Source organism: Ursus maritimus, unplaced genomic scaffold, assembly GCF_017311325.1.
Source record: "Ursus maritimus isolate PB19 unplaced genomic scaffold, ASM1731132v1 scaffold_21, whole genome shotgun sequence".
Classification (NCBI taxonomy): Eukaryota; Metazoa; Chordata; class Mammalia; order Carnivora; family Ursidae; genus Ursus; species Ursus maritimus.
Genome location: NW_024424564.1, coordinates 37,717,180 through 37,745,161, shown reverse-complemented (window position 1 = coordinate 37,745,161; position 27,982 = coordinate 37,717,180). Strand labels below are relative to the sequence as shown.

At 33.2% G+C, this 27,982-nt stretch overlaps 1 protein-coding gene across 2 annotated transcripts in view; it reads left to right on the top strand.

Moving 5' to 3' along the window:
• Positions 1-27,982, top strand: part of WASHC3 (WASH complex subunit 3) — a 45,169-nt gene that overhangs the window by 4,057 nt on the left and 13,130 nt on the right. The window contains exons 3-6 of one of the 2 annotated variants that reach the window (XM_040637380.1): positions 5,292-5,357; positions 7,065-7,172; positions 10,882-10,989; positions 27,358-27,422. In XM_040637380.1, the coding sequence (XP_040493314.1) occupies positions 5,292-5,357; positions 7,065-7,172; positions 10,882-10,989; positions 27,358-27,422 (347 nt within the window). Of the gene's footprint in view, positions 1-5,291; positions 5,358-7,064; positions 7,173-10,878; positions 10,990-27,357; positions 27,423-27,982 lie in introns of both variants that reach the window. The other variant, XM_008705703.2, reaches the window with a different exon arrangement.

Here is a 27,982-nt window from a genome sequence, read left to right as displayed (position 1 = left end):
TTATTTTAACTCAGACTTGTAACATGCCTAGAATACAGAGTTTTTAATCATTTTTTAAATATTCCAAACTGCTTCTTTTTTCTAAATTCGTTAAGAATAGGAAAAAATACTGAGAATTATCATAAAACCTAAAAAAATTTATAGTGCTTATCTTCTGCATCCAGTTTTTAAGCCCACCATTGGACTTAACCTTCACCCAAATAATCTTGCTTAAAACTATATGTACTGCTACAACTTTTACAACTGCTTTTACAACTTTTACAACTGCTGGGCTTCAGTGTCAGTTGAAGCTTAATAAAACCATTGATTGGTTCCCTTTCTGGCTTATAAGACATATTCAACCCAGTGTGATATACCAAGGGATTCATTATTTTAAAATGTTGTTTCTCTTTTAGAGACTTGGATATGCAAACTGGATATTTTACAAACTGAAAAGCCACAGTATTTTATTTTTGTTTCCATGTTCAACTATTAACTCCATATTTCTTCCTTTCATCTTCTTTATCACTTTAATAAAATGCACTGCCTTAGAAATAGGTGGGTGATAAATCAAGAAATTTCCAGCTTATCTAGCAAACTTCAGGTACCTTGCAAATTCCCTTATTATCCCAAACCAAGATATTTCAGGTTTGCTTTAAATCCTTACAAAGATAAGAGAATTGTGAATGGGAAAGACTGTTATCTTTCAATTTCCTCTTTCTGTTAGAACTTTCAGAGGTAGGAACAGTTACTATCATTGATCATGTTACTTATATCCATAGTAATCTACACTTTAAGCAGTGGTTCTCAACCAAGGGAGATTTGGTGGTATCTAGAGGTGAGGTGTTTTTAGTGGGGTAGAGGTCAGAGATTCTACTAAATATCCTACAGTGCATAGGAAGCCCCTTACAACAAAGAATTATCCAGACCAATATGACAATAGAGCCAAGGCTGAGTGGTTTGGAGTTATAGAAGGAAAATGCAGGAGGCATAAAAATCTTAGAAATGAACTTCAACAGCCCAAAAATGAAGCCAGGTATACTTTTGTCAAGTGACAATGGCTCTCTAAAAATATATATATTTATGTATGTTATAGCAATAATTACATGGGAACAGACTCAAAAATATTCATTATGCTGAATTATCTTTGAAAAGCAGAGGTTCTTGGGACGCCTGGTTGGCTCAGTCAGTTAAGTGTCTGCCTTCAGCTTGGGTTGTGATCTCCGGATCCTGGGGTCGAGCCCCACATCAGGCTCCTTGCTCAGCAGAGTCTGAGTTTCTCTTCTTCTCCCCTCCCCCCACACATGCACTCTCTCTCTCTCTCTCTCTCTCAAATAATATAAAAATTAAATCTTAAAAGAGAAAAAAGAAGAAAAGCAGAGGTTCTTAATTTTGCCATGGACCCTTTAGCAGTCCAGTAAAGTTTTTAAATGTGTAAAATAAAATGTGTAGGATTGTAAAAGATACTGATTACATACTTTAAAGACCTTGAAATTGTGATATAGTAATATGTCCTATATTAAAGCATTAAATTATATAATCCAGGTAACATATTTAACATGTTTATATATTTTAGACTCAAAATCCAGCCTTAGAGAAGATGGATAATACCTTTATGGAAAATAAAATAATACAATTTATCCACAGCAAAAATCTTCTCTAGCCAGGAGGAAAAGCCTTTTGTTGATCTGATTTTGAGAAAATCATTTTTATCCTGTTTCTAAGCTTGGGGTACCTGAACTTGGATAGGGAAAAAAACCCTATATTTTTATTTTTATTTACCTCTAACTTCAATTTCACATTTTTAAAAATTTAGTCAACAAAGGGAATGTGGGTGGCTCAGTTAAGTGTCTGACTCTTGGTTTTTGCTCAGGTCATGATCTCAGGGTCATGGGATCAAGCCCCATGTCCGGCCCCATGCTCAGCATGGAGTCCGCTTGAGATTCTCTCTCTCCCTCTATCCCTACTCCCGCTCACATGCAATAAATAAGGAAGTAAGTAAGTAAGTAAGTAAGTAAGTAAATAAATAAATAAATAAATAAATAAAATCTTTAGATAAATTCAGTCAACAAAAATCACAGTAGTGACCCTTCCAGTAGAAATCATAGATCTTTTTTTATTATTAAATTAGTTACTTCCTTATACATCACTATATAGTTGTTATTAGATGTCAAAGATATTGAAATAAATTATTATAAATTAAAATATATTGATGTTTAGATCAGTGTTAATGTCCTGCACGAATAAATCATTCATATAACCTTGTTTTATTTAAAAAAACAGGTCATTTCATTTTCGTGAGGTTTTGATAATCATAGATGAGAATGGATAAAATGAGTCCCAAAGCAAAAGGGTGATAATACTAGAAAAACCTGTATCCAAAAAAAAAAATGAGAATTACTGCTCTAGAAAGTACAATCTTTTTTTAAGCCTCTTTAAGTCTTCCTTATCAATAAGTACTTTTCCAAATAAAAATTTTTTCATTTTCTTATTTACCAAATCTTGTATTAAAATCCTTAACCTATCCTGTGTGAATATTTAAGTACCCATTTAAGGACAATTTAGTTGTATGATCTAACCCTGAAAAGTTTTTTAAATAATTCCAGATAAACAGCATCTATTTTGGGAAATTAGATCAGGATAATTTGATTCCTTTTTTTAGCACAGTAGCATCTTAGTCTTTGTGAGAAGTGGATTGATTACTTATTAACTTTGAATAACATTCTATCTATGCAATGCCTGGGAATTTTCCATCTTGGTGTTTTTTTAATTATGTTTTGGGATTTTGTTTTTGTTTTTTGTTTTTGTCTTTTTTTTTTTTTTTTTTTTAGTTAATAAGCTTTATCTTTTTTGGAAAAGTTTTAGGTTCACAGCAAAACTGAGCAGAAGGGGTTGAGTTCCCATATAATCCTTGCATTCTTGAGTTCACAGAGCACAACCTCCCCCATTATCAACATCCCCACCAGTGTGGTACATTTGTTACAATTTACATTGACACATTGTCATCACCCAGAGTCTATGGCATCATGTTTTAACAATGTATAATTCTTTCAAACAGTGTAAAATTCTTTCAAAAATAGTGTCTGGAGTTGGAGTGTTTGAGTTCAGATTATTTTACTTGTATGAAAACTCAGTTTTCTCTTCTTTAAAGTTCCTTCTTTATACATTTGGTGTGAGATTTCAAATGATATGTTGCATACACAGTGTAGCATAGTAAGGTAAATGCTCAGATGTTAACAATGATGATGATTATTGCTTCAAAGTACATTTATATAGGAGTGCCTGGGTGGCTCAGTCAGTTAAGCATCTGACTTGATTTTGGCTTAGGTCATGATCTCAGGGTCATGTGTTAGGCTCCTTACTGGGCGTGGAGCCTGCTTAAGTTTCTCTCTCCCTCTCCTTTTGCCACTCCCACTTTACCCCCTTCAAGGGGGCATGCTGTCTAAATAAATAAATAAAAGTACATTTATATAAATATACCTAAACAAAAATTATTTTTTAATTCATCTTTTTCTGTGTTTATTTTAATCAAACCAATATAATATTTTTCGATAAGCTAGAAAGTATCTCACTTTACAAGTTAATTTGTTCTAGGATTTCTGCAGTTACTAAGCTTCTCTAATGAATTAAAAGACTGATGAAATTTGCAAAAATTTAATTTCCATGATTTCCAGGAAAACACTTATAATTTGAAGAGGAATTCATTCATATGTTTTATAAACCTGTATTTATGTTTACATAAAACCTTATGTGAACAAATAAATGCTAGAAATCAAAGTTAAACTTAACTTTGAGTGTCATTTAAAACTGGATTCTACAGGGCCTGGGTGGCACAGTTTCTTGAACCTCTGACTTTTGGTTTTGGCTCAGGTTGTGGTCTCAGGGTCATGAGATCAGGCCCCAAGTTGGGCTCTGCACTGGGTACGTAGTCTGCCTGAGATTCTCTCTCCCTCCTTCCCTGCCCCTCCCACTTGTGCTCTCTCTCTCTCTCTCTCTCTCCTCTCTCTAAAATAAATAAATAAAATGTGTGCTTTTTTTAAAAACTAGATTCTAATATTTTATTTCTAAACTACAGCTTTGTATATACCAGGGTGCTCATCTTAAAAGTGTCTGTGAAGGGGCACCTGGGTAGTACAGTCATTAAGCGTCTGCCTTCGGCTCAGGGCGCGATCCTGGTGTTCTGGGATCGAGCCCCGCATCAGGCTCCTCTGCTGGGAGCCTGCTTCTTCCTCTCCCACTCCCCCTGCTCATGTTCCCTCTCTCGCTGGCTGTCTCTCTGTCAAATAAATAAATAAAATCTTAAAAAAAAAAAAAGTGTTTGTGAAGAAGCTCTAACTCCAACTGTGGGCAAAATGACCATTTCTTGGGGTGTTAAAATTCTGCTTAGGAGTTAGTCAGGATCTTGATAATATCCCAGAAAGCCGTCAGAATGCTGCACATCTGCCACTAGTAAATGGGCCAACTGCTCTTGGGCTGTATCACTGAGTATAATAATGTTTAGGATTAGGGAGTTTTAAGTAAATGCTCTTATGGATCATATTTTATGATGTTACTTTTATTTGTGTGGCTGTAAATAGTACACACACATACGGGTAATTTAATTGTACAGAATAACTAGAGCATGGTAAGCTTTTGGTTCTGTTTTATCTTGGATTTTGATGGTAGGTTGTTTCCTTTTGCTTTTTAGTACTCTGGGTTTTTTTTCTCTCTTTCTTTTATTTCTTTCCAACATGAACTGGCTCATCTTCTAATTTCATCTTCTTTTAATTTTCAAACCTAAAAAATTTAAAGTTGAAACTAATTGTATATACTAATTGTATATACTCATTTAAATAACTTAAAAAGACAGATCTTGTTCCAGGCTATGTTGAGCTAATATTTATTCTTGTTTTCTATGAAGAATTCCTTCATTCATCAACAAATAATTATTAGACTCCTGTTAAGTTTCAGGTACTGTTCTGGGCAGGCGGGATATAACAGTGAACAAAAATCTCTGTTCTGGAAGAAGTTTACATTCTGGCCCCAGACTGATTATGGCTCTCATAATGACTTTGATAAGGCTTATAAGATAATTTTTGCTTATCCGTGAATACAGTTTTATAAAGTAGCCATGAAACGTGCTAATGAAGATAACAGAATCCTTGCACTCCCATTCCTACTCATATAAATAAGAGAATCATGTAATAGAAAATGACTAATATTTAAACCATAGGGTTTTTTTTTATTATTATTTTCAAATCTGCCCTTTGTTATCCTGTTAACAGTTCATTTCAGTCAGACTTTATTCTCTTGTTCTAATCTTTCTTTTCCAGAAACTGGCAGACCTTTCTCTTCGTATCCAGCAAATTGAAACAACTCTCAATATTTTAGATGCAAAGGTTTGTATTTCTGAATAATTTATAGTATAAACTTTGCTCCACATATACTACTTTCTCAGTCATACTTTAATTGCATTTGAGAATGAATTCAGTTTAGCTCCTGCATCCATGAGGTGGTACAGTGTGTTTTTTTTATTTTTAATTCATTATAATTGCAAAGAAAATGATACTCCTTATGAACTGTTAACTGAGTTTGTTTAAATGTACACGTGAATTGAAATTTCTTTCATTATTCTAGTCAAAATCATGTGAGTAAGATGTTAACAAATCGGGGTGTTATGTAGTTCACTTCATTTGATGGAAAATTCACAGTTATCTTAATAGTAATCATTTGATAATACAGTAAAAATTGTGTAAAACTTCAGATGCCTCCAGAGCAAAATTTGCAGAAAATATCAGCTGTTTTCTTTTGCAAATATATTGAATGCTAATGAAGAATACCAATTTTGATGTCAGAAATTACACAATATAACTAGCAAAAATAGAAAGGAGTTTTGATTTGAAAGCTTGCAGTTTTGTGTTTTCCCTGATTATAAGATAATGGAGACCCTAGTATATTTTTATGACTTTGTCCTTTTATCAAAAAAATTAATCTGAAAAAATACTTTTTGAAGATTTATGGGGAAGTAAAATGGCTAAAGCTTTAGCATAAGGATCAGAATGTCTAGTTTGTGGACTTCAGCCACTATATTTCTCTCAGAACATTTCTGTAGCTTGGAAAATTTGGCATACCTGGCCTTGACCATGTTGAACATATTCTCCTAGCAGCCATACCTACTTGAAATATTCAGCAGTTCTCAATGAATATTGCTGCTTCAAATCTTATTACCATTTTTTTTTCATGATTCTTCAGTGTGAGTATGTGCCTTATTTTAATATTTGGGGAATTCTTGAGTTAGAGTCCATAGTCACAAGTTAAGATACTGTATGGACAAGTTAGCCTTAATTATTTCCATAGCCATAAAATTAATCCCTAAAGTTATCCAAACATTGACAGATGTCTATCACTGATATCAGAATAAAATCAGAAAAGAGGGTTTGCCTGGATCTGGCAAATCCAACTTGAAATACATAACCACTGACAGCATGCCCATCTTTTGTCTATGAAAAATAACACATTTTAGTAACATTTGGTGGTAAATGTTTAAAGAAAGAAAAAAATAATGAGCTATGTCAGACATTAAAATTTGATGAAAAGAGTTTTGTCAGTTCCCAGATAATTCAAACTTAAAATGTGCTGCAAGGGACTTTTTTTTTTCCTACAAAATATGTTTAATAAAAATTTTTACAACAACTTTGTGAGGTAAATTTTCTTATCCCCACTTTACAGGGGAGAAAATTGATATCTAGGGAGATTTATAGACGGTCACATAGCTTGTGACTTAAACCTAGGCAATTTGACTCCATGTTTTTATTTCTTACACTAGGATTCCTTATGTTTTTTAAAATAATTCCTGGGAAAAGAATGGTTATGAGTGAAGTTAGATTTATGAGAAATTATTCAAAAATATTTTATTTGTGAATGCCTTTCACTTTTAAATAGTTTATGGCATGGAGAATTTCAGACACCAAAGATGATATTTTATAAACACTATTTCTATAGGCTTAAAAACTCAAGATAGCTATCTAAAACACACACGTAGGAAGTTACAGCAGTTAAACAGCTGATATTATCTTCATATGCCAACATTAATTTTCTTTTCTCAGTTGTCATCTATCCCAGGCCTAGATGAAGTCACATTTGAAGTATCTCCTGTAAGCGTCACTGGTATCACAAAAGAATCACATTCTGAAACCACTTCAGAGAAATTACAGGTAAATATTTAAGTTCCAGGAAACATGAGCAGATTTTCTTGGTTAAACCAGACAAACCTAGCAGCAGTTTTGAAGGAAGAAGTTAAATAAAGATGTAAAACTTTGAATAGTAACATTTTAAAACCTTGCGATAGAAAAGGAAGTTTGAAAAAAAGTTAACTGTTATTTCGAAGAACTCCCTAAAGTTAATATTTTCTTTGCCTGTAAAAGAGAAACTGTACACAGGACTAAGAGAAATCTTGAACGTAATAATGTTCTTTAAGTTCACTATGGACATTTTTCCTACATTATTATAAGAAGATACTTTTAAAATGTTTTATTACAAAAACCTTCAAACACACACAAAAATAGAATAGTACAATGAATAACTAAATGCCCATTACCCGGATTCTCCAGTAAAGATTTGCTTCACTTATCTTTTTTGTCACTTGCTAAAGTGAATCCCAAGCATCATATCATTTCACAGCTGTGTAATTCCTTAAGCATCTCTGAAAAGTTCTGGCATTTTCTTGTATAACCACAATGCCTTTATCATACACAATATAATTAACAGTAATTCCCAAGTGTGATCTAACCCCTTGTTACTCAAAGATTGCTCTGGACACCAGCAACGTGGGCATCACCTGAGGGGCCTTCTCAGAAACACAGAATCTCAGGTCCCATCCCAGACCTACTGAATCAGAATCTATATTATAATAAGATCCCTAGGTGACTCGTAGCCTCTTAAAATTTGAGAAATACTGATCTAGAAATATCAAGTATCTAAAAAGTGTAGTTTTGGAGTTGATTTGTTTAAATCAGCATCCTAGTAAGAGCCACGCTTTACATTTTGTTCTTATGTCTTAATGTTCATTTATGCCCTGGATACATTTAAATTTTATATTACTTTCTATGTCAAGAAATAAAAATTCTCATTGTTGCAGAATAGACAGTCTCTAGTGTATCTCAGTGAGGTATTAAAATTCAAAATAAAGTAATCACTAAAATAGTGGTCTGTCTAGTAATACTGAACAAATAGACTTCTTAGCTATATGAGATTCTGCATTTGTACCTGGAGATACTTTTCACAGGATATTTTTTAGGTTATGATTACATTGGCTGTGACGAAAAGGACTAACATGCAGAGGGTGCTTACTGTGTACCTCCCAGGCATGCTTCTGAATGCTTTTCAGAAATTAACTCATTTAATTATCACAACAGCCCTATGAAGTAAATACTGTATTATCACTGCTACTTCACAGATGTGTGGATGATATACACAAAGGTTAAGTTAATTGCTGAACGTCAAAAGAACAAGTGTAAGAACTGCAATTTTAACCCAGGCAATCCAGTGCCAAGAGTCCTTGCTCTTATCTGCTATACTACACACTCCAGCACCTGTGTTGAATTCATTAAATATATTGAACACACATGGTATGAGGATATGGGAGGAGCCATACATTTAGTTATATGTTTTAGGGGAATGAAATAGATGACCATTTACTTAACAATTAGATATTAGAAAATTTAACATCCATTTAATTAATATTGCAAATTGTATTATGATGGCCACTGGAATATATATAATATACAAGAAAAAAATCCAGTTGTTTTAGAGGAATTTAACTTCACAAGGTCTTTTCAATTAAATATGGACCATGTTTTTCTAAAATAAGGCATGTATAAAAAATACTAGGAAAATGTTTTCACTCTACCTAGTTGTTATTCTTCAGTGGTTATTAGCCCTCTTATGTTTAAGTGGTATCTGTCTAATTTTGAATATTAATTTTTTCAGGTGTTATTAAAAATGCCATCTATAATATGTATTTTAAAACTTATGCAGTTGTATTGGTCCTGCCTGTTTGTCTCAAAAAATTGATTACAAGTAATCACAGCTAAATTTTCTAAAATTCAGAATAATCTGGTGTATTTTGGCAGTGTTATTTAAAAACTATATATTAATTCATTTGGAGAATTTATGAAGATCTGTTGGCTTCCTGGGTTTGAAAAATTGTGATCAAGTTGCATGTTGAGTAGCTTAATAAAATACCTGTTCAGCGTGTTCTTAATATTCAAATCAACTTATTTCTTCTCCATTGTTTTTGTTATTTTTTTATGTAATGTATTTTGAAATGGACTTAAGTAGTGCTTAACACAGAATTTCCACCGGCATTACAGTCAACTCACTTAACCTGATAAAGGATATTCATGTACTTTTTTAATCACTCATTCATTTCAATTTCTATATGAATCAAAGACCCAAGGTTTGCATACTGATTTTTCTGCAACTTTAATTTCATGGTTCAGATTTTATCATTATTCACAATAGAACATCCAATTGTGCAGATTGAGATTGAGAATAAAATGAAGGACAGTTGAGAGATATGATAGAGAATTTAACGGGTCATTCAAATAGCAAAGGTATAAGAGCTGACATAATTAAACTTTGTTGAGATCTTGGTTATTAGGCAAAGTTAAGGCTGAGTTTTGAAATTCGCTGGTCCTATGTGTAATTAATTCTCATTTGTTCCATTGTGCTATTGTATGAGTTTATTGTCCATAATTTTTTTAAATAGCATACTTGGGTCTTGTTCGAATTTTTTATTTAATTGAATGTTTTAGACTTTTTGTATTTATGTATTTTAAACATGAATAATGTATATGTATATTCACTTTTGTATACTTAGTGTCATATAACGGGAGAAACCTAAGGGATTTTTTGATGTTTTATTTGCTTCAGAGTTTTCAACAGGTTTAATTTATATTTGAATTATCTGAGGAAAACCTTAATATATACTTCACATTCATATTCTAAAACCTACGAATATTTAAAGGTATTTCTTGATTTATCTACATTTCAGCATAGACATGTAGACATACAATTGATTTCATTCTGTTAAGGAACTTCCTTGTAATGCTAATTTATAGATAAGGAGTAAGAATCCCAAAAGTAAGCTTACTCTAAATGTTCAGGTTGACAGTTCTAACTTTGCATTTTAGTTAGGACAGGATTCCAATATGGACAATTTTCATTTAACACAGTACCATGCAAAGTGAGAATTGCCTATATGATAAAAGCACTTTTATCTAAAAAGACCATTCCCCAATATTCTTTATTGTAAGTAGATTAACATCAATAGTTCCATCAGTATGAGCTGAAAGATACAAAACTAGATAATTTTGTCTGAAAAATGGGCTTCTCTTCCACAGATTCTCCATGTATTGCTTTCTAAGATATGGCTAAGATTAGCCATATACACTTAGAGTAAAATTATTTAATAAGTGAGGAATTCAATTGTCTAAATGGTAGATACCTAGAAAATTAATTTACTGTCTGCTAGAGTTGAACAATTGGCAAATCAAATAGTTTTATTAGCCTTATTAAAAATTTTATTAAAATAATATGTCCATCTATAATTCATGTTTTATATTGACACTCTGGGGACAACTAAAGCAGAATTCTAATATTTTTTAATGCCATGAATATATTTGCATTTTTAAGGAACAATATAAGTTGATATTAAGTGGAACTTCCTCTGAAATCATATTTAAGTATTTGTAAATATTTGGAAACATATATCCCATAATTATTGTTATTTAAATTTAGAAATGATTTTTTTCTGATATTGATTGCTTTAGAATTATAAAAAGATACATCCCTTTTTAAGTAACATAATGGACCCCTTCTATGAATTGTCTAAAGATTTACACGCAATACTCTCTACAGCAGAACAGTTTACAAGACTCTGGACCACAGGAAAGTGAAGTAACACCAGAAAATATCTTAACTGTAGCCAAGGATCCAAGATATGCCAGATATCTCAAAATGGTTCAAGTGGTAAGCTAATTTGGTCTGTCTTCTCTGTCTAGCAGCCTCATTTGAAATTCTTAACCCTAGAGGTTTCATTGTCATTTTTTTCTATCTGAAAAAACTGCTAAACTGAGTGACAAAGTTTTCTACTCTCTTACTTCTTTCCTATGTTTAATTAATGCCCTGATAAAAAGTAAACAGAGGTCAAATCTTTCTAGTTAAAATTGATCTCACACTTCAAATTAACATAGTTTAATGTAAATTTATGTAAATTTTTTTTGCTTTACATAAAGTTATCAGCAAATCTTGGATGTATCAGAGGAATGAAAGTGGACTATTTCTTAAGTCATATGGCTTTAGCTTAATTCCTGTATGCTAGTACAAATAATGGGTTTTATGTATGTTTATTCTAAATTTGATCTCTCAATGGTTTGATCATAGAAAAGAGCTTAAGTCTCTTGGCCATTTAAGGTAGAGCTTTTAATATTATATGACTTCAGAATTCATTTTTTTCCCTGAGAAATCATTACATGGTATGATACCAAAAATACCTACAATTGCTGATAATAGCAGAAGTTAATTTCTTTTCATTTTGGTAGAAAGTCCTGTTGCAGTGGTTGAAGGAGCTAACTCTTCATTATTTTTTGGCTAATTAAAAAAATAATGTATTTCTAAAATTCAAGCAAAAGAAGTACTAATATTAAAGAAGAACAGTTTTGTTTTGCTGTCCATGACATTATTTATCACCCAAGTAATTTAAAAACAAATACTATCTGACAGAAAGAGTAGAATGGTTCATTTAGAAGCAACAGAAGTGACATTGGGGAGAAGAAAGTACATTCACTTTTCTTGGCTATCAGAAGAAATTAATTTGTCACTTTCAAAATTCTTTATTGACAGCCAAAACCCTGGGTTATAGGCTTTAGAAAAAAATAAACCAGACTTTGAGATGAAAATATATAATGTTCTTTTATAAGAATTAAAGTAGGGTTAGTTTGAGTATCAATTATGATAAATAAATTTTTAAAGCTAGAACCCAGTAAAGCTCTGCTAAGCTTAAAATATGGACCGTTAAAACTGTCTTACTCTTTCAAACAGAAGAGGAAAAGTTTCAGGATGACTCTGGAAGACTTTTTATTTAGTCTTTTCTTGCCTAACATATATAAAATATGAAATAGGAACATCTACTTCATGATATCTACAAAAATGCCTTGAAATCTTTGATAAAAGACTACATCTTAGGATAATTGTTATATTCTTAATACAGTGCTTCTGACTTCCTACGAAGTTCAAAAACTCTTATTTTCCTTTTCGGTATAAATTTACTGTCCATTTATTACACAAATATTTATTAATATACACTTACTTTAAGGTACTATATTAGGAAATGTCTAGATTTATTTAGCCATTTATTTATCTATATTTATTTATCACTTGACTTATTTATTTTTGTTATTAATTACTTAGACAAATTCCATTGTTTTTCAGAATCATAAATATATATATTGTGTGTGTGTGTGTGTGTGTAAATGACTCTTTATATATTCATTTTTCTAATCCTATGGCTTACCATCTCACCAGGAATAAAAGCCAAAGTCCTTCACAAGCCTATGAGATCCTATACAATTTAGTTCCCCTATTACCCTTTTGATCTCGTATCTTCATTCACTCTGTTCCAGCTGTCCAGGCTGGTTTGATGTTCCTTGCATAAATACATAGACAGTCTCCTCTCTTGGCCCTTTACCTCAGCTATTCTGCCTGAAACACTTTGTACCAGGTATCTTGATGGTTTGCTCCCCTACTTTTTTCAGATTTTTACTCAAATATTACCTTCTCTCTGACCCCATTCCTTTTACCCCTTCCCTGCTGTTTTTTCTTCATATAACTGGCCAATAAGATATAAAATACTACCTATTTTACATACTTTGTGTCTTATATTGCTATTTACCAACTCTATGAGAGTAGGGAATTTTTTGTGTACTGTACAATGCCTAGAACAATACCTGGCAAATAGTATTTACCTATAAATAAAAATGCCTACACTTTCCTCTATGCCATTTTACCTTTTGATAGGTTTTGGTGATAGATTTCTTTTTTACACCAGCTCAGTGGTTTTCAGACTAAGAAACATTGTCAAAACATGTTACTGATTCCCACCATACTAAATAAGAATCTATGAAGTTGGGACTTGGAGCTAGAGCATACGTATTCTGAAAAATAACTCTTTTGATTAAGAGCTATTTGATTAAGACCTATTTTACACTGTATATAACGTTAAAATATTTTTTATTTTAAAACATTCAAGAAATAATAGCTCTTGTTTTTGTTTTTAACTATCTAATTCTATGGCATTGCTGGGTGCTTAGCTTCAGTCTAAACCTTTTGCTTGGTGTCACTGAGTATGAGTAGGGACTCAATTTCTTCTGCCTCCGACTTTTCCTGTTTTTAGCCCAATTTTCCTGATTTCAGTCCTTTGCCTCTCTTTTGCCCTTGGTATGTGTGTTTCTAATTCCTAAACATTTCCAAGGTTCTGGAAGTGCTACTTCTTTGTGGTATCCCCTCTTCTGGCACATGGTCTTGGCCTTCCTTTGCTATGCTAAGTCATCAATCACTCTTTTATCTGCTTTTAATTTCCATGTGTATGGTTCATATATGCTTCTTAGACATTAAAATTAGTGTTTGTGTTTTATTTCTTTTTGCCTAATTGTTTGGGGATAATTTTCAAGAAGAAAAAGGGGAGCAACATCTTTCCACTGCCATCCTAAAACTGCAAGTTCATCTAAATTTAATTTAATTTTATTGTTTTCAGTTTATTGTGCCAACCTGAATCCCAGATTCTTCTTACCCAACTTTTGTTTCCTTCTCCCTATCCTGCATTTCATTCTTCAGACAAAACCACAAACCCTTCTCAATATTAGTTCCATACTTTTCCACCTCTGAATCTAGATTTCTCTTGATTACTACATGTCCAAATTCTACTCATCTGACATGTTCCTATGAATACTTCCTTCTGAACCCCCCAACACTTCAAGCTAGAAGTAATATCTCCCTTCAGTGATCTGTCCAACCACTTAAGTTTTTTTATGGAACTTATCACGTCATAGCTTGTTCTTTGATCATTTATACATATTTTTATTGCCCCTGTTGAAAAGGAACCATGAGGGAAAGTATTGTATCTTGACTCGTTGTTGCATTCACTTTGACATCTTACTCATAAAAGGTGCTCAATTAATACTTGTTGTTTGTATTATTTTATCCTGCATATTAACTCTCCTTCCCAGCTTTATGTCACCTGGAAACATACAGATATATTACTATTTCTTCAAGTCACTGATTTTAAATGTTTTATAGGACCAGATCAAGAATAGACCAACTAGAGGTCTTCCTCAAGGTTGATATGAATCTGCCAGTCGTTATTCATTGGATTATGGTCATTAAGCGACATATAAGTTCACTATTTTTCCTGTTTCCTAAGAATATCATAAGTGACTGTCAAAATATCCAACCACAAATGTAGTTACGTGTTTGACAATGTGCAGGATTGTCTTTCCTTGGCATGGTCAGTACCAGAGTTCCTGTCACTTCTGCATCATCATTCAGTTTTAGCTTCTGTTTAAATTTATATATGAAATAGTTAAACCAGTTCCCTTCATTACATCCTTCATCTGTTGGAGGATGAAATTTTCAGCAAGGTGACAGGAATTTATCAGATGCTCTGATTTGAGCAAAATTAAGCTGCCAGTACGTGTGGATAGCTAATGTCCCCATGATGGCTGTATCTTATCCTTGTACTTGTTTGCAACTTGCTTTATGAAAGTCTGATCTAAATCCTCCCATCTGGTCAGGTGACCAAACTCCATTTGATAATACAACTATTGCCTTCTTTTAGCCTCACTTGGTTAGGGAGTTGGGGGGGCTTCCTTTATCCCATGTTCAAGAATCTACATATATGTGTTGTGTGTGTGTGTGTGTGTGTGTGTGTGTGTGTGTGTGTATGGATGGATGGTTGGATGGATGGATGGATGGATGGATAGATAATAGATAGATAGATAGATAGATAGATAGATAGATAGATATCTTCCACCTTCTGTTGTAAAACATTATAAGACACTCCTTTCAAATGCCAGCTCCCATTCAGGAATTCCTTTCCATTAAATGTTAACAGTCCCTGAGATTTACTTATTTTGATAATTGCAGGTTTGCTCTATATAAACACACACTTTTTTTTTTTAGGCTTGGATTTGTTTTCTATTTGTTTATATTTCTGCTTTTAATAATTAACTGCTAGTTCTTCCACTCTCTTTTTTCTCCTATCATATTATTATTACTCATAGTTTTACAGTTTTAACTGAAGATTATTTTTATTCTTTGATTTCAGTTTAAAGCCCCTTGATCTTGCCTATGTGGGCCTTGTTAAACATAATCTTTTGGTTCTTCTGAACTACTTAATACTTTTCCAGGAGTATAATCATTTTAGTGTTATATGGCATTATCTAACATGGTTCTTTGGCAGCACATAGCTAGTTGTGTTTCCTATATCAATATCTGTACAAAACTATAACTTTAACTGGAAGAACAGATGACAATACCGCCTTGCTTTAGAAAAGGCTTCACAGCAGTAAAAAGAGTCTTTTGAGGCCCATTGTAATCTTTATCATTGATTCATTCAGTTTCTATAAATGCTGTGGGAAGAATCTAGATAGCTTTTTATCTCTATACTTCAGGAGAGTAAATTGCCTTCCTATTTTCTTAGTCTTCTACTCAATTGTTCATTCTGCTGAAGTGGTTTAGTTCTTTGAGTGTGACTGAGAACAAATAAGATTCAGAGAGATTAGATAGAAATTGAATTTGACCACATACTATATGAAGGGGGATAACCTCAGCTAATTTGAGAGGGTAGCTTCATTAGAAATCGCCTTATCTCTATTGGAAAGTTTCACTTTCCCAATAAAATTATAGATTTTTATTAAAATGCCCAATTTTTCTCAACCTTATAGGATGACTAAGGTTTCTCTTATTTGCCCACTACTAAATTTGGTTTTGGGGTGCTTGGGTGGCTCAGTCAGTTAAGCATCTGACTCTTGATTTTGGCTCCGGTCATGATCCCAGGATTGTGAGATCAAGCTCCACCTTGGGCTCCTCACTGGGTGTGGGGCCTGCTTAAGATTCTCTCTCCTTCTCCTGCTACCCCCCCTTAAAAAAATTGGTTTTAGTTACTAATGTAGAGAAAGACTAATATCCGCATAATCCATGAGATGAGTTGTGCTTAGGCTATTGGTATGATCTTGAGTAGTTTGTCATCCATTGTTGTATAACAACATCCATCGTTGTAACGTGTAGCAGTGTGTTATAAAAGCTGAATTTTAGAAGCCTACAATCTAGAAGGTAGGGAATTATTTGTATTAACAAAAGAAAGGGTAGAATGGTCTCAAAAATACCTGCCTTTCTGAAAAAATCGCTACATAGCCACAGTATAAAAATCTCCTAAAATCCTCCAAATAACCATTTCTATACTCTCAAAAGAAAATTAACAGTGCTGTAAGTTCTCTCACCTCTTAAGGACAATAATAGGATTGCTTTCATTTTTAATTGCCTTTATATTTTTGTCATTTAAAAATATGAGTTGCTGCTCCATAAGCAGAGTCTTGCACCTATAATTCCACTAATGTTGTTTCTTATCTTTTCCAAAGTGTAGTAGTCTTCCACTTCGTTTCTTAATACTTACTAGGCCCTCAACCCTCTTGTAATCTATTCTCTTGCTTCCTTCCTGAATTATTGTCTTGAACCATTTCATTCTTCCTAAGACGGGGAATAGACAAGTATTTCTCAAACCCTTTAAGCTTCTTCACTAGTGTAAAAGCTTGAATTTGTTGACTATCCATGTAGCAATCACTCACTTCAGATAGAAAGACATAAAAAGTCCTACAAATTACAAATACAGATTTCTTTAAAAGATTTTATTTTTTTATTTGAGTGAGAGCAGGAGCAAGAGCGCACAGAGGGAGAAGCAGAGAGCCCTAGCTGGGCTCAAGGTGGAGCTGGATTCCAAGACCCTGAGATCAGGACATGAGTGAAGGCAGACACTTAACCTACTGAGCCACCCAGGTCCCCCTACAGACTTTTTTTTTTTTATTTTCAGGCTTCCTAGATATCAGGATGAACTAGTCTTTTTTTTTTTTTTTTTTTTGTTTTCTTTCTAAGCTGCCATGCAAACTTCCTCTTCCCGAGTCCTAGCTTTCTCCTGGAAGGTACTGCTTTGGTATTTGCCCTGCTTCACTTGCCACATGCCTGCAAATCTGTTTGTTTGTTTGTTTGTTTGTTTGTTTGTTTGTTTAATAATTTTTTATAATGTTATGTTAGTCACCATACAGTACATCCTTAGTTTTTGATGTAGTGTTCCATGATTTATTATTTGCATATAACACCCAGTGCTCCACGCAATATGTGTGCAAATCTGTTTTAGAAACTAGGCAATTCATTTGCAGTGATGTGGATGGAGCTAGAATATATTATGCCAAGTGAGATAAGTCCATCAAGGAAAGACAAATACCATATGATCTCACTCATATGTGGAAATTAAGAAAGAAAACAGCTGAGCATATGGGAGGAGGAAAAAGAAAAAGAGGAGAGAGGGAAACAAGTTATAAGTGACTTAACAATAGAGAAGAAACTGAGGGTTGGTGGAGGGGGGTGGGTGGGGGATGGGCTGGATGGGGGATGGGTATTAAGTAAGGCACTGGTTGTGATGAGCGCTGGGTGTTGTATGTAAGTGATGAATCACTGAATTCTACTCCAATATTGCACTGTATGTTAACTAACAAAATGTAAATAAAATTTTAAAATAAAAAACAAAAAAAAAATAAACAGGCAATTAAAACTGCTTAACTATTATAAACTTCTTTGAACAGAAGCCAACAGAATCTTTCAAGTGTCACAAGTACCAGTTCACAGAGAAATAAACAGTATCTTGCTTTTTGGTCTCCATTACCTTTTTTTGTCACTCCTATATTACTTCCCTCTGTGAGGTAGAAGAATGATTACATTTCCAAAAAAGAGTTGTTTCTCTGTGACACAATTTGAATGCCTAGAATTACACCTAGATCTTTATTCTACTTCTGGGATGCAACATGGTATAGTTTCTTAGCTTTGTCATACAGACCTGTGTGACCATGTTCAGGTCATTGTCACCTCTCAAGGCTTCAGTTCCCTCATACATAAAATGAGATTCGAAGTTCCCTCTAGGTTTATGATCTATTAATTGATCCCCAAATTTGGATCTCATTATTAATGAATGTTCCTGGAACCACCTGCTGGCATTTTCTGATTTTTTTTTTCCTTTTTAAGCAAGTTTTACACAAGATTTTTCAGTGAGTAATAGTGTTGTGTTCCAAATGTGGCAGATACTTGATTCTGATTTAACGTTTGTTGTCATAATAGTGCAGCACAAGCCTTTACTAAATTACATATTGCTTTTATAACTTGACTGGAATTGTGTACATAGATCACTTTTCCAACAGTTCTCCCCTTTTTACTGGCAGAGCTTGGTGAATCCTTTGCCAGTAATAAATTGTGCATTGGGAAAGTCCGACTTCCACATTAAGCTAATGACTTGTATTTTTTGAAACCATATTTGCCAAAACAGTCTCTTCAGACACTTGGACTTTTTTAAAGTTCTGTTTTCTTTGGCTGTCTTCAAATGTGAATTGAATAATCTTGGTTTTGGTGGTTCTGATGCATCTGTTGCCAGCAGTGGATGTTGGCTTGGGGAAATGTGACTTCCATTACCTAAGGATGAAGAATCTCCAACTGATTATTAAAGATGTTCATCAGGAAGTTACACACCTTAGATCTGGGAAAAATAATCAAGAGTACAAGTAGAGTACTCTTTAGATAAGGTATAGTAAAAGTAGTTAAGAGTAGTTAAAGGTTTTAAAACCTTGTTTGGAATATGACCCCAGTGTGACTTCCCCGTGTCTAGAGAGTTCCAGGGTAGGTTCCTCATCACTGATTAACAGGGTAGTCAAAAGGAGGAGCTGCTGGTTCATATATAGTTAGAGTTGTGGAAAACACTGGTACAGATTTAGTTTAACAACTATATGATATTTCTTTCTTCATTGTTTTTTGACTCTATAAGTATTAAAATACTAACAGGTGGTTAGTTTCCTTTATAATACCTAAAGTTTACTGCTCAGTATCAAAGTCAGTATTTTTTGAGTGCATAATGATTGAGGTGCCATGGACAACGAAAGTGTGGTGTTTTAGCCTCACACTGCATTGAAGATAAAAGCTGCATGTATAATGATCGATTTCCTACACATATGAATTTGGATAAAGATGAATAAAGAAAAGATATAAGTGAACATTTGCCCATTTAATTAATTGCACGATTTAGCCAACTTTGCCAGTTGAAAAGGGAAAATATTCTATCTTTCCCATCAACTAAATGGTCAGCCAGGTCCATTTAACTACAACTAAAAGAAAAAAGCAAAGCTTAGCAGAATGGTAGCTTTGAATTGAGGTAAATGGAACTCAAGAAACCACAGTTATCCTCCTTCCTTTACATTCTTTGTTATATCAAATGCAAAAAGGATTGGATAAAGATTTCCCCAAAAGCAGAAAACTGTGACAGTTAGCCATCAGTTGGGAACCCTTGAGGTGTTATCTGTGCTCTTCCATAGCCTGAGTATCTGGAAAACCTAGAAATAGGTAACTCCTTTGTATTTTTGGCCCAAGGAAAAAAAATTACTTACTCTGCTAAAGTCAGTGAGGTTAGCCTCTAAGGAAACCATGTGTGAAGAATTATCATGCCAGATTTACTGGAAAGTGTTTCTCTTTCCCAAAAAGTTTGTAGATTTTCATTAAAATACCCAATTTTTTCAATGATTTCAAAATCACTTAGGATTTTTCAATATTTTGGCTGCCTTTTGAACCCTCCCCAAGTTGCCTGGAAAGTTAGGGAGTTCAGAGCCTGTCATACTATGTACACATTTAATGTTGAAAAGTATTAATTTTAAATGATGTGTTGGCCTTTTGTTTATTCTTTGCTGTTTTCCTTTTCTTATATATGTTTGTTAGGGAACAGTAAACAATAATATTGCTAAGTTCAGGTTTTAAATTTCTTGCTTTCCCTGATATATTTGTTTACCTGATTTCTCGTTTTCCTTAGAATACCGAAGGAAAAACATGTAGTGGGCAGGTACTACTAAGTTAAATGGCTGTCAGTATCCATTTGGTAATAGTCTATGCACCTACCTTATCTATGCCCCATATATTTTTTTCTAATTCCACTTTGCCATAAATATATAGCTTAGAATATTTTACTAGTGAAAGCACATATTTTTCATGGTAGTTTTCTTTTTATTTATTTATTTTTATTATGTTCAGTTAGCCAGCATATAGTACATCATAAGTTTTCGTTGTAGTGTTCAACAATTCATTAGTTGTGTGTAACACCCAGTGCTCATTCCCACACGTGCCCTCCTTAATACCCATCACCCGGTTACCCCATCCCTCACCCCCCCCCTTCAGTTTGTTTCCAGAGTCTAGTTTTCTTTTGTGGCAATCATTTGCTAAGAAGATGTTGATTTGAAGAGTTTTTTTCCAGAAACATAACAATTTCTATTTATGGTACTTATAGTCTCTGGAGAAATACATTTTGAACTGTGAACTCCAGGAACATTTAGAATCCTCAATCATATTTAAAGAATAGTCATATACCAAAAACTGGTGTACTAAGAAGTCAGTCTCCCTTAGAGTTATATGAGGATATCTGGCTGCTGTAGACTTGAATTTTTTGTTTTTTAATAATATATCAGATAATTAAAAATTAAATTAAAAACAATTTAAAAGGAGGAGTAAATGGAACATAAGATAATTGAGAATACAAAATAATCTTTTAAAAATAATTGATAAGGTAATAAATTTAGGATGCTAAATTTGCCAAATCAGTTTTTCCTAAGTATAAAAGGATGTATGAAAAGAATATATTTAGGAATTTATTCACCATGTCATATTTTTGTGTCATTGGTATCATAACTAAAATAATTTACATAGGGTGGCCTATCTGAAACAATCCTTTCAAGCCAAAACATTTAATACTTTATTTCAGTTTATTTTGTGGAGTACCAATAAAATTTACTTCATCTGCCTTAAATTCACTGTAACACCATACCTCTATATGCCTCTCCCCATAAAAGAAAGGAAAAGGAGTTAAGCAAACACAGAGAAGGGAGCTTTTGGAGGATAAGCTTAAGATAGTTTTAAATTTCATAGGAATCTCCTTTAAATGATACATAAAATGGGAATCAACAAAGACGGGCATTTTGCAGAAAAATGGTTTTAACTTTAGACTTCATATCTTTCATTCCAACTCATTTAAACAACTCTGTAACTCTTTAGAAGTTGCAACAAAAAGAACAGTACTCTACTATTAAGGTTCTTAAGGAAGCTTTGGAAGATACATACTAACAATGACAGTTTTTTTACTTGGCTGAAATGTGTGGTATAGTTCTTTTACTTTGATCTGACTATAATTTTTTAGTCGCCCAACTTTGATTTCTCAGTCCCCTTTTATCTTCTTTGCTACTAACCATTCTACCAGAAATAAGGGACCTCACAAAACGGTTTTCCAAAGTTGTGAGTAGGAAATAATAGTGATGTAAATTAAGTAGTTATTTATTCAGATTTACTCTTTTCGGAAATATTGTGATTCTTACCATAACTATAAATTTGTCAACGATTATGGTTTAGCAGTGGGAGAAAAAGTAAAAGACCAGAGGAGCAAATGAACTATAATAAGGAAGTGGGCTCATCTCAGGTGGCAGAGAAGTGTCTTAGTGGTTTTAGAGACCATCAACTTAAGGAAGACATTTTAGTACCGTATTTGACAAGGATTTTAGAGTGTAAACATTCATAATGGGGTAGACAGATCTTGTGTGGAAGATAATTTGTCTTGAATGGATCATAGCGATGTAGGACACAAAATTTCATTTGTAAGTTAATTTTTTGATAAGGATTGTTTTACAGTTTAGAAAAAATGCTAATATGTTAACTGTATGTTTTAAAAGGAAATAGATTTCAAAATATTAAATTTTATTGAGAAAAATCAATGAAAATTATTTCTCTACTTGAAGAGATACTGTAATTTTTAAAAATATCTCCAGATATATCTTACCATAGTTTTTCATAATATAAGACACCATCCCAACTTTTCTTGTTGTTTTCCTAGCCCAAGTTTACAAGTGACTTTTATTCAGTTAGTTGGTTAGAACATGTGCTGATGACACACTGATATCAGATTCAGGGCCCTTCATTGTGGTTCTTTGGCCACGCAGAATGGCTAATACTGATCATCTCTCTTTCGATGGGTACCTATGGATCGCTAAGGGCGTTGAATGAGACTCATGACATACCAGTTCAAACACATTACCACTATTGGAAAATTAGTTCAGAAGTGACTATTTTTTGGTTTCAATCAGTAGAATCATCTTTATAATTAATTACTAAGAATTCTATTCTTTATAGCTTTTATTGCCATATTTTGAGATATTTCTTTAATTCTCCTTGAATAGGTACATATAGTAATACATTTTCAAAAACTGAACAGAAGGCCATCTGAACTTATTACACTTTTAATTTTGGTAGTGAATTCCAAAATAATTTGTAATAGAAATTCTTTTTAAGGTTTTATTCCTGGAAAGTAGAAATATAATCAAATTTAGGAAATTTTAATGAATACATATTTCAAAGAACAAATATCATTTGAGTTAAATGTGGTATAGCAAAGCTGTAATTTAGCTGAAGTATTCATAGAATTAATTACCCTATCAAAGCAAGTCTTTACATTTTAGGTATTATTTTTACATTATAATGAAGGGAAAAAATGGTTCTTCCACAGCACCAAATTACTCTTAGATCAACTAATACTTGAGTAGCTACAAAATGCAAAGAAAACACAAAATGCACCATGATCATTACACCTAATATTTATCATGTTATATAAAAAGGTTTATGTTATATAAAAAGCTTTTCTTTATAGACATTTAAGCTTACTTTAGTTCCCATTCCTAAAGGGCACATGGAGTATTTATTGGCTAATGTATTTATTTTTACAAATGTACTTTACCAGTTTCCTGGGATCCTAGTCATGACCAGTGTCATTTTGTCCATTTTACAGTGATTTGTTCCTTCATCTTTAAAGATATCTGATGGGCACTCAGTGAGAAATATATTCTTATCTTATCTCTTGAGATAATCATTGAAAAAGGAAGAATGTACTATTTGCTCCATATAAACCACATAGCACTAGTCAAGATATGTGAACCTGTTTCCCCTCCCCGCTGCCCCCCCCCAAATATTTAGGTTCAAATCAGTGACCCTTCATGGCAACAGTATTGGAGTTAATATCAGAGTCTAGCATTTTCTAAATCTGTACAAGTCATTAGGAATAAAGCTTCCCTTTTTTTAGATAGCCATATTCATTTTACAGTGATTAAGAGATTTATTTAAATTAATTTTGTATCCCTTCACAGAAAACTTCCAGAAGATCGTTGAGCATGTGCTTGCTTTTGTGGTAGGATTTGTTCAGTAAACATTTAGTATCTATTATATAGAATATTTCACCTGAAGATTTTATTCTAATATATTTCATAAAAGGCAGGATAGATATTTTTAAGATAGCACTATTGAAAATCAGAAAGCAAAGAAATGGTTGAGTCCATTTCACTAAGTTAAAATTTAAGTAAACAACCTGATTAGAGGACCAGTTGCCTTTTTTCCAGCCCCTGGCATCTATTCAAGTCCTACTCATTCCCTCTCCCTGCAAGTAAAAAAAGTACTATTCAACTGTCAACTCAACAGATCTTTTTTTTTAATTGTTGACCTAGGTAAGGAAAAAATAATAATATTTTGCATCTTTCATAACTGAATTGTTGTGAGTCAAGGTCATAAACTGAGAGGAGAGACTAAAGTATAAGGAGCATTTTTTGTTACTTTAAAAAAGAAAAGTCATTTATCTCTATTAGATTGAGTAAGGTTTTTTTTTTTTCTTCACTTCTAATCTAAAACTAGGAAAACTTCAACATGGTTTATAAAAGAATTTAGTAGCTTGTCTTTCATTAACATAATAAATGTAAATATTGGCAACCTTCAGTTTTTGTGATATAAGAAACTAGTTAGTAACTGTTAGTGTTGCCATCATAATTTCATTAGTGTGGCTTCTTTACACACTTTCTCCAGTGACGCAAATACAGACGTGATTTTTTGGAACATCAAACTTACGGCTGCCTTCTCTCTTCTTCATTACTTATGTTGGACAAACTGCCATTATCACTTGCCAAAAATAATCCCACAGTTCAGTAGACTTCAGTTTTGAGGTCTCTCATGTCCAACTTAGACCACCAGTAGCTTTGTCTCTTGGAGATCAGAAATTGGACACTTCTTTTTGATGTTTAACAAACCCAGCTCTGTTCCTTAACCCCTAAGGAAGAATATATCAAAACAACAAATTTTCTAAGCAACATCACTGGAAACATAGCAGCAAATCCCTTTGGAATGCATCCTTTGGAACACAGGCCAAATTATTTTTGTATCAAGCTTTATGAGATTTGTATTAAGGTGATGATAATATTAAAGTCCTATTAGGGAGAAATTGGACCTGGAGCATTAGTGCTCCTAAGGGGCCTCTTCTATACCTTGGGTTCAAAACTGAATGTCACACAACTGGCTAGTGACATGGAAGGCCTGAAGGGAAGAGTGTGCAGCACCCATGGAAAAGTGATTGAGCTTTTTCCCACGTGGACTCTGGCTCAGCTTATCCTTTCTGCCACATGGGATGAAGAGATATGACAGAGAGGGTCCCAACTGTGTGTACAACCTTTTAAAGCACAGTGATTCCACTTTTGAAAGTGATATAATGAAGGTCCTCAAATTTAACACATATTAGTGTTTCCTCATCTTTTGGAATGATGTGAAGAGCAGGAATTGGCAGACTTGATTGCATCTTCTTCTCTTAGAGCTTTATAAGTGAGCTTTTTTAGTAAATGTTTATCATCAAATCAGTCGCCTTTTCAAGTAAATATGTATTTATTTCTGACATATCCTTTTCTTATTGTTTTTCTGTTCTTATCCTGAATTTTGAGATTCACATGTTCTCAATGTTTTTGTGACTTGTACACTATTAGCATTATCATTATTTAGTGTTTATATTGGGGTAGATAAGATGTATAATACAGTCCCAGGAGAATTCTTGAATTTTATTTGACCTTTGTGTCCAAATGGAATTGGACCATTTGCTTATGAAAAGAACATTAACATAGCTATACTTAAGAATAGAAAGCTCTGAAATCTTTATTTGAAAAGACATTTACTCTAGTTAAGTATTTATTGTGCATCCCAGCCAAGGTTTTAATCGTTCAAGTTATCAACCTTTTTTTTGTTTGTTTGTTTGTTTGAGGTATAAGAAGAGTAAGAATGTGATTATCTGACTTGTTTGCAGCAGAATTAGTAATGGATAAGCTCAAATGATTTAATTTGGGCTTATGTGATATTGGATAGCACTGATTCCATTAAGTCAGTTGAAATGTGTACCTTATTAGATTATTCAAGCGCTACATCCATACTAATATAAAACCAAAATAAGAACTATTTTAAATATGAGCCATCTAAAAGGTCTTGTTTTAGGCCTTGTGGAGGCCTTTAAAGGAGGCTTTTTATTTTAGCTTCTATTCATTTAATTTTTTTGTTTTATTGAGAAATAATTAAAATACATCACTGTATAAGTTTAAGGCATACAGCATGATGGTTTGATTTACGTATATTGTGAAATGATTACCACAATAGGTTTAGTTAACATCCATCATCTCACACAGATACAGTGAGAAGAAAAGAAAAAAATTTCTCCTTGTGATGAGAATTCTTAGGATGTATTCTCTGAACAAGTTTCCTATATATCACACAGCAGTGTTAGCTGTAGTTCATTATGTTGTACATTACATCCCTATTACTTCTTTATCTTATAACTGGAAGTTTCTCCTTTTGACCACCTTTCTCCAATTCCCCTTCCTTCCTCATACCACCCCCCCTCCCCATCCTTGCCTCTAGTAACCACAAATCTGGTCTCTTTTTTTCTGAGTTTGGTAGTTTTGTTTTGCTTTTAGATTCCACATAGAATGAGATCATAAAGTATTTGTCTTATGTGTTTAGCATAATGCTTTCAATGTCCATCCATGCTGTGATAAATGGTAGGATTTTCTCATTTTTTATGGCTGAATAATATTCCATTGTGTGTTTATATACCATAGCTTCTTTCTCCATTCATCCATTGGTGGACACTTAAGTTGTTTCTGTGTTTTGACTATAATAAACAATGCTGCTACAAAAATGGACCTACAGATCTCTTTTTGAGTTAGTAGATTCATTTCCTTTGGATATATTCCCGGCCCTGGAATTGCTAGATGATATGGTAGTTCTATATTGAATTTTTGAGTAATCTTCATATTGTTTTCCATAGTGGCTGTACCAATTTACAGTCCCACTAACAGTATACAAGGGTTCCCTTGCTCACATCCATGCCAGCATCTGTTATCTCTTATCTTTTTAATGATGGCCATTCTAACAGGCATGAGGTGGTATCTCATTGTTTGTGATTTGCATTTTCTCTATTAACTAGGGATATTGAACATCTTTTTGTGTACGTGTTGGGTCATTCATATATCTTTGGAAAATGCACACTCAGGTCCTTTTCCCATTTTTAAATTGCATTATTTAAGATTTTGCTGTTGAGTTGAATGAGTTCTTTGTATATTTTGGATACTAACCTCTTATCAGTTATATGGTTCGTAAATATTCTTTCCCATTCTACAGGTATTTTATTTTATTATTTTTTTATTATGATATGTTAGTCACCATACAGTACATCATTAGTTTTTGATGTAGGTATTTTATTTTCACTTTGTTGATGGTTTCTTTTGCTGTGCAGAAGCTTTTTAGTTTGATACAGTCTCACTTATTTTGTATTTTGTTACTCGTGCTTTAGGTGTGATTTCCATAAAATCATTATCAACTCCCACCCATATCAAGAAGCTTTTTTCCAATGTTTTCTTCTAGGAGTTTCATGGTTTCAGGTTTTACATTTAAGTCTTTAATCCATTTTGAGTTAATTTTTGTAAGTGGTGTTAGGGATTAGGTTTCTTTCCGTTACATTTGACTATCCAATTTCCCAGCACCATCAATTAAAGAGACTTTCTTTTCTCCATTTTTGGCTCCCTGGTCAAATATTAGTTGGCCATCTGTATTTGGGTTTATATCTGGGCTCTCAATTCTCCTTCATTGTTCTATTTATCTGTTTTTATGAAGGAGGCATTTTTAATAATTGATTATCTTATGTCCTTTGCTTAGGGTGTTCCAGTGATGGCAATAAGAAACAAAATGATATCGGAAGGACTAGACCCAGATCTTCTTGAGTAAGTAATTCATCTAATGTAATATTATGCCAAGATGTTAAATCTATCAGTTACAATAAAAATATTTCAGGCTCTATTTTTTTCCACTATACAGTGTTTTATGCTTGAGGAAACCACCTTCATAAATAATGTCTCTGCTAATGTTACAAAAATGAAAAATCTATCCTATGCTACTAAAACCAGCCATTACACATTATAGGAGCAGTTTCAATAGGTCGTTGATGAATCTATACATCCAAAAGAGATGGAATTTGATGACAGTTTTGCTGCACAGTAGTAGTGTCAACAAGAAGTTTTTTTTCTTTCATGCCATGTTTTTCTGTTCTTTTTTATTCTATTCTTTTCTTTTCTCCTTTCCTTCCTCCCCCCTCCCTCCCTCCCTTCCTCCCTCCCTCCCTCCTTCCCTCTCTCTCTCCCTTCCTTCCTTCCTTCCTTTCTCTCTTTCTCTCCCTTTCTTCCTTCCTTCCTCCTTCCCTCCCATCCCTCCCTCCCTCCCCTCCCCCCTCTTTTTCTTTTTTTCTTTCTTTCTTTCTTTCTTTCTTTCTTTCTTTCTTTCTTTC